Below are 8,030 nucleotides of genomic sequence, written 5' to 3'. Positions count from 1 at the left end.
AGACTGGGTCGGTTAGAAGTTGAAAATGTCAGTGAAGACACTTGCCAGCTGGTCAACGCACGCTTTGAGTATGTGTCCTGGTAATCTGTCTGGCCCTGTGGCCTAGTGAATGTTAACCCGTTTAAAGGTCTTATTTACATCGGCTACGGAGAGCGTGATCACACAGTCATCTGAAAACGCTGGTGCTCTCATGCATCGTTCAGTGTTACTTGCCTCGAAGCGAGCATAGAAGGCATTTAGCTCGTCTGGTAAGCTTGCGTCAATAGGGCAGCTTGCGGCTGGGTTTCCCTTTGTAATCCGCAATAGTTTGCAAGCCCTGATAGTTTACAAGCCCTGTACTGACGCTTTGCCTGTTTGATGTTTTGTCGGAGGACGTAACAGGATTTTTTATAAGCATCCAGATTAGTGTCCCTCTCCTTGAAAGCGGCAGCTCTAGTCTTTAGCTCAGTGCAGATGTTGCCTGTAATCCATGGCTTCTGATTGGGATATGTACATACGGTCACTGTGGGGACAACGTCATCGATGCACTTATTAATGAAGCCGGTGACTGATGTGGTAAACTCCAATGCCATCAGATGAATCCCGGAACATATTCCAGTCTGTGCTAGCGAAACAGTCCTGTAGCTTAGCATCCGCTTCATCGGACCACTTCCATATTGAGCGCGTCACTGGTACTTCGTGTTTGAGTTTTTGCTTGTAAGCAGGAATCAGGCGGATAGAGTAATGGACAGATTTGCCAAATGGAGGGCGAGGGAGAGCTTTGTATGCATCTCTGTCTGTGGAGTAAAGCTGATCTAGAGTTTTTTCGCCTCTAGTTGTACAGGTGATCATTCAGTTTGCCTGGTGGACTGAACCAAAATTTACTGTGACTTTTTGTTTAATCACCTAACCAAAACTCTACCTGTATAATGGAAATCTACAATGAACCACCTCACTTTACACCTACCATCACACATTTTTTGGGGGAGCGGATGGTCGTGGGGACGGAACATAATTATAATAATTTGTGGGCTGCAAATTGACCACAACTAAGCCCAAAAATAACAATATTTTCATTCCTTGATTACATTGAGACACGATCACATATGTCTCTTTTTTTTATTTGTGGGAATACTTGGGAAAAGATTTCCTGAATTAAACAAATGTTTTGCTGAATTCCTGATGATTTTACAGTCTTTTTTTTAAACCAAAAACAAAAGTCCAATAAAAATGTTTCATTTATTTTTTACTAAAAACTTTGTGGGGCCAAAAAATCACTCATGGGCCGGTTTTGGCCAGCGGGCCGCCTGTTCCTGACCCCTGCTCTAGATGATACCTCCCTTTACAGTAAAGTGAATAACCAAAAAGTGACTGTACATTTCAAACCTGTCCACTGGGCAAATTAAATTATCATCAGTAGAATCGGAATCGACTGCTGGCAGTATACAGTACGTGCCATGGGCTATTAGCAGTCAATTTGTCATTGATATTCACTGAGGGAATTGCCATATAGGTAAAAACCCCTTTGCAGTCACATTCTGTTTATGCCAGAGGAGATATATGAGATAACCATGTCGTCGATAGAGGACGCTACTTTATTGTACATGGCTGTTTAGCGTACTCCAGATGTTATAACGCGCACAGAGCAATGTCATTAATTGCCTTCATTTGCTAATAAAATGCATACCAATTGCATAGCAATTTAAACACCAAACCCAAACAACATTTCTATGGGCAAATCTTGCCAATAAATATTGTCATAGCCAAATGTGGTTATGTGATTTGTATGTGGTTTACACAGCGCTCTGTAGCTATGTCGACAGTTCAGATCTAGGACTAGTTTGCCCCTCTAATCTAAACCCAAACTGACCTCAGATCAGCGCATAGGTGCAACCTCTTGCACATTCTGAGATGGTTTGACGCAAGTCTGCGCATCCGCGTTTCTGTAGCCCACTACTACTGTAGCCTACCAGTGTACAGTTCCACGAGGAAGGGGGCTGTAACTGTGCAGCGTTTCACCTCTGTCTGAAACCACCAACACAGTCCACCACTGTTGGCTCACAACAGTCCCGCCTGTTGGTTACTGAACTGCGCGTATTCAGTCGGAGTGATATTTTCAAAATGATGGTTATTCTGACCATGTATATTCTATATTGAGTAGCCTAATGGCTTCGTTTTCGACACTTTTAGCTGGACGGATCATTGCATGAAATAGGCTCTGGGAGCAGGTCGGGGCGATGTTATGAAGCGAGCACATCGTTGCTCTGTGGTTGGTGTCTGCGTGATGAGACACCTCCAAATGATATGTGTGGAGAAGTAGGCTACCCATCCGGTGCGCTCTTGGTGAGAAAACATGAAGTCGTCTCGTGAATGATTTCGTTGTATTAAAATTCAACAGTTTATGTGTTCAGAACCAAAACTACAGAGTCGCACAATCGGCAAGGTAAAGAAGTCTAGCTAAAGAGTTTTGCGCTAATAAACGGTGGACGGTTACTATGCCAGAATGGGTCTACTACGGTTTTTCTTTTTCTATGGACTATTGCACACCCAAGTCAACGGTAAGTCCTGGAACATTTGATTTGGTCACCACAATTAACTTTATAATACAAACATTGTTTTTTCCTGTTTTTCGTTTTACATTTCCACGTAGCCTAAGTGTGGGTACCCCAGCTAAAACATCGAACAACCCCGCGTTTGATTAGAGCACCTGCAGTAGCAACTGTATTGTGCCTGAATTGTTCCTTCTATTCCTAATTTGAAAACGTTGGGAAAAGCTAGTGAAAAGGGGTGCACACATGTGGTCTCTCTTTGCTCGCTGAATGTGTCTCAACATGCAGGGGTTGCTCCTTTCAACTTGGCTTTGAAGCACCAGACTATTTTATGAGCAACGGATTGTCAATGTGTTATTTTATCGATTATATTCGTTGAAATTTGATTAACTATCATAATAATTAATCATGTATTGCAATTCGAAACATATGCTTGTTTAGGGGTTCCTGATTAATGAAATCGTTCCTCAATTACATGTTCCTAATTGATGTAAGTCTATCATTAGGGAGGATTTGAAAGTTTTAATTTTACCCTTGGCTGATAATTGAATGTACCATTTATTCGGTTTCAATTTAATGATATTCAGCACTGTTTTGTGTGAATTACCCATAGGTGACTCACATATTCCATAGGCAGCAGCTTTCACTTGTATTGTCATCTTTCTTTAGTTAATAATACGCTGTCACCCCATTTTCTTTTTGTTCTTTATATTTCAAAGACACCATTGATGTCCTAAAGTTTCACAGTCTTAAAGGAAAAATCCCCCTCAAAAACTATCTTTTGGTATTTTTTTTCCTTAGTCCACTGTTAATACAGTCCCAAAATGTTTTGCATGTCAGCCGTCAAGTTTTTAAGATATTGGACTTTCAAGAGGCATGGTGTCACTTGCTACATCATCAGGATGATGCAAAATGCATCAAATGATGCAAAACACATGTGGCAAGTGACACTTTACTTCTTGAAAATCCAATATCTTGAAAACATGACAGCTGACATGCAAAACATTTTGGGGCTGTTGACTGAAAAAAATATAGTTTTTGAGTGGATTTTTCTTTTAAGACTGAAACTTTAGAGGGACATCAATGGTGTGTATGAAATGTAAAGAAGAAGAAAAAATGGGGTGGAGTTGGTGGATCTATACAGTTAGACCCTGAACATCAGAAGGCTTGTGTTAGACCCAGATGATTTGGGTTCTGCTATGCAGCTGGTGGAACTTTGTCTGAAAAGTCCCAAAACTTGTCATGGAGACTATTATTCTGAATTATCTTATAGTCCTGTGACTTGTTTCGGACTGTAATATATGGACACTGTGTCCACTGGTCACAGGACATACTGTACATACTGTATGTCCCTTGAGCACCATCACTGGTGAGGACACAGCACTCATAACAGTTGAGCTACCTGTCTTGGTTAATATGGGCTCTCCAGGCCAATGGCACTGTGTTGTCCCCCACTGGATATTCAGCTGTTTTTGATGACCATGTCCACATTGAAAGCATTAATTTGCTGAGAGAGGGGGTTGGTGCCGTCCCTATGGCTGTTGACTACCATATGTGCCCCGCTCCATTGCTTATATTCTACTACATTTACATTTGAGTCATTTAGCAAACTCTCTTATCCAGAGCAACTAGGGTTAAGTGCCTTTCTCAAGGGCACATCAACAGATTTTTCACCTAGTTGGCTCGGGGATTCGAACCAGCGACCTTTCAGTTACTGTCCCAGCGCTCTTAACCGCACTTACAGGGCTTTCATTCAACTACTGGACCTGTACAATTGGGAAGCAGGTGTTATACTGTGCGTTAGTATGAGTATTTTATTGTGCATTAGTAACAGTAGCTCTCTCTCACGCTCTCTTTCTCTCTCTCTCTCTGTCTTTCTCTCTCTCTTTCTTTCTCTCTCTCTCTCTCTCTCTCTCTCTCTTTCTCTCTCTCTCTCTGTCTTTCTCTCTCTCTCTGTCTTTCACACACACTCACTCTCCTCATCGATTTTTCACTCTTTGCTATATAACTTTGTCAAGTTGGTTTTGCGGTTGTGTACTGCCTATGCATGTGTGTTAGTGTTGTGTGTGAAAGAGGGTGACATTTTGGGGTTCGCAGAGGGTTTTAGGCACAAGGCCATTTGACTGTCTGTGGGTGATTAAATTAGCAAGGTCTTGGCAGCGCTGTGTTAATGAAAGTAAGCCTGAGATTAAACAGAAGAATTATGAGACAATGCCAAGTCACAGAGAAAGGCGCCATTCTACTGAATGGCGCCGGAGAAGATGGCTGCCGTTTTACAGCCCTCTAACCAATTCTACTGTTGTGTGTGTTTTTTGCCGTTATTTGTAATTTATTCTGTTCATAACGTTTCTGCCACCGTCTGTTATGACCAAAAAGAGCTTCTGGATATCAGGACAGCGATTACTCACCTCGTATTGGACAAAGATTTACACCTGTTGTATTCGGCGCATGTGGCAAATAACATTTGATTTGATTTGATTGAAAGACACTATCATCCTCTGCTGTGATGGGAGAGTCCAAGATGGTCAATATTCAGTCAATTCCTGATAAGTGCACATTGGGCAAACTCTGTATGTGCACAGTGCAATTCACCAATCAGCAATTCAAATACATTCATTTTACATGCATTTAAAAGTATAATTGTAATTCCACTGTCATTCCAAGGGACATTATGATTTGTCAATATTAGTACAGCGTGTTGATAATATCAGTGGTTTGTGATGGTATTACATAACTATTCTGACTGACTTGTTTCTCTCAGTACACTTCCCTTTATGAATATTCCAGCCAACAGCTATGTACAGTAGGAGAGGGATGTCAGCTGAAATGGATGTGACAGTTGATATGGACAAAGTTAAAGTGCAGAGGGAGATGCTGTTTTCATATGTTTTTGTTTAGCCAGAGTGCAGCTAAATCCTAGTCAAGAGTAGCCATGACATTTCTGCTGTCGCCTGGGCGTACAGTTTTACCTCAGAGAGAGCAAGATAAGGTAGAGAGTAATGAGTTTGGAAGACCATAGCTGCTCTATGGGGAAACCTTATCTCAGAAATGTTAAGTTGTCGGAAGACCTTTAAGACTAGTTTATTCAGGGATAAAAACCACTGCTCATATGCAGGGCCGTAATAGAGTAAGCCCTGGGTGGCTGAAATTAGCATTAGTCTGTTTCAGTTTCTGTACTGCTCTCAGGACCTGGGTGAAACTGAGTGCATGAATTGCGTGGGCAGTTCCATGAACAGGCTCACTGAAGGGACTAATGAAATGAGAAGCTTTTTGGAGGACGGAGATCTTTGGTTATGTATGAATTTATAACTGTGGTTGTAGTTGAATGGATCCAGCCAGCGGCCATTAGGGCCATTAAACACTAGGTGGGGGTGGGTGTGGGGAAGGGAGGGGGAGTGAGAGTAAGTCAGACGGGCAGGGAGTCGGCACACTTGAGTGGGCTGGGTATTGGTAATCATCTGAGAGGGGCGTTTTGGAGTGTGGCATCCCAGGGAGAACAGTGGCTGGCAGCTTCGCTCAGGTTAGCACGGAGGGAGCCTGCCAGTCACATGGCTTTAGAGTCTGATGGATTTGGGAAGGTGGAAATTGACTTATTTTGTGCGTTTTTAGCAGATGTCCCATCAAAGAGAGGTGTGTAGACTTGAAAGAGCAACACATCCAGAAAACTAAACCCATTACTAAAACATATTTATGTCATGGCTCAGTTAGTCTCGTTATCGAACTGAACACTATAGCTCTCTCCCAGGTTACCCTCTTAAGTGCTTACTCCCATCCTTACACAGAAAAACAGAGTAGTGTTTGTCATATCCCATTTGTCTCCGTATGAGTAATGTTGTGTTGTGATGCCTCGCTGCGTCGCCGACACAGACAAGGGGAGAAGAGGAGGGTTGTGGGTACTAGGCAGGGCTGGAGGCAGTGTGGGAGCTAGCGTTTGGTAATGGCATCAAACACTTGCTGCTTCCTCTCCTTTCCCCAGCATGTTTGGGTTGCTTTTCCTCCACTTCCAGCTGACACACGACAGGAATGCGTTCCTGTTGACTTGTTCACGGTGACATCAAACCCTGTGAGAGGGACAGAGAAACAGACTCCGCATTCACACTGACTGCAAAAGTCTGCATCTGTCAAAGAGGAACAGAAGACACACATACATGTTGATATGCTTTTCTATATCACGTGCATATCTGAAGACACGCTTAGAAATAGAAACCGACGTACAACACTCACCACCCAGCAGCATCTAAGAGGAACAGAGCACTTGACGGAATGTGTAAATGAAAAAGCTAATTAGCCATATTGACTCTCTGGCTTCTGTCTGTCAGCGTAGATATTGCGGCTCGATTTTGTGTAGTGACATGGTGTGTGTGCTGCCTGTCAGGGCCTGGCACTCATTAATAGGCTTTCTCTCAGACTTTCTCCCTGTATATTTTACACATCAATCCGGCCTTATCGATATTGTCAGTTGGTATTACTGAACATATCTTATGTTGGCATATGTGTTGCTAATCATTTTTCTCCACTCCTGTCCTCCCAGGATCTCGTCTGCGTCAGGATGACTCCCCTCCTCGGATCGTGGAGCACCCCTCTGACCTCATCGTGTCCAAGGGGGAGCCGGCCACCCTCAACTGCAAGGCGGAGGGGCGTCCCGCCCCCACGGTGGAGTGGTACAAGGACGGGGAGCGGGTGGAGACAGACCGGGACAACCCCCGTTCCCACCGCATGCTGCTGCCCAGCGGCTCCCTCTTCTTCCTGCGCATCGTCCACGGCCGACGCAGCAAGCCAGATGACGGCAGCTACGTGTGTGTGGCCCGTAACTACCTGGGGGAGGCAGTGAGCAGAAATGCATCATTAGAAGTAGCATGTAAGTCCCACCCACAATTCTTTATGTTAATGATGAGTGCCATGAAATTGGAAAGATAGAGTGCCCCATTGGCCGAGCTGTGTTGCCTTTGTGTATGTGTTTTAATGATACTGTTATTGTAAACTCGATGATATGACCATAAATATGATAGCAGTAGCACATATTTTGTGGATGATAATGTTACAGTCATAAATTTAAGTTAGGAAGAAGCATAATTATAGATAATAATTGCAGAGAACACTTCTGTGTTGAATAAAGGCATTATTTAGTGTTAGTGTGTGTGTGTGTGCGTGTGCCCACATGTGCGCGTGTGCATGTGTGAGTTTATAGACCTATAGGGGCTCTATATAGTGGTCCCTATAGGTCTTAACGGTGTGACAGCAGCTTGATCCATTGATTGCCATTACTGGGGTCCTAAGAGGCTAAATGAAAAAAAAATCATGAGAAATGGATGAAGTCTCTAGATTGTTCTTTGATTTGTATTTGACGTTGTACACTCTCTCTGCCCCCTGCTGGGAAGTTAATGTGGCCTCTGGGATGGGAGGGGTTGATGTTAAATGAGGTGTTTAATTTTTTTGTGACTGTGTGTGGGAAGGGCAGGACTGTAGCTAAATATGAGGACACGGAGGACCGGACCTCTGTAC

The 8,030-nt window shown here is 43.3% G+C and overlaps 1 protein-coding gene across 1 annotated transcript; it reads left to right on the top strand.

Annotated features, from left to right (window-relative positions):
- Positions 1 to 2,482: 2,482 nt before the first annotated feature.
- On the top strand, positions 2,483 to 7,386 carry LOC311122552 (roundabout homolog 2-like; the record flags this gene model as incomplete). Its single annotated transcript, XM_084196898.1, has 2 exons — positions 2,483 to 2,537; positions 7,060 to 7,386. Coding segments are annotated over 2 exons (382 nt in total), but the record flags the coding sequence as incomplete, so codon positions are not given.
- Positions 7,387 to 8,030: the final 644 nt, after the last annotated feature.

Source organism: Coregonus lavaretus, assembly GCF_964263955.1.
Source record: "Coregonus lavaretus genome assembly, contig: HAP1_SCAFFOLD_2400, whole genome shotgun sequence".
NCBI lineage: Eukaryota > Metazoa > Chordata > Actinopteri > Salmoniformes > Salmonidae > Coregonus > Coregonus lavaretus.
The sequence above is the reverse complement of the archived record's forward strand: the minus strand, read 5'-3'. Positions and strand labels throughout refer to the sequence as shown.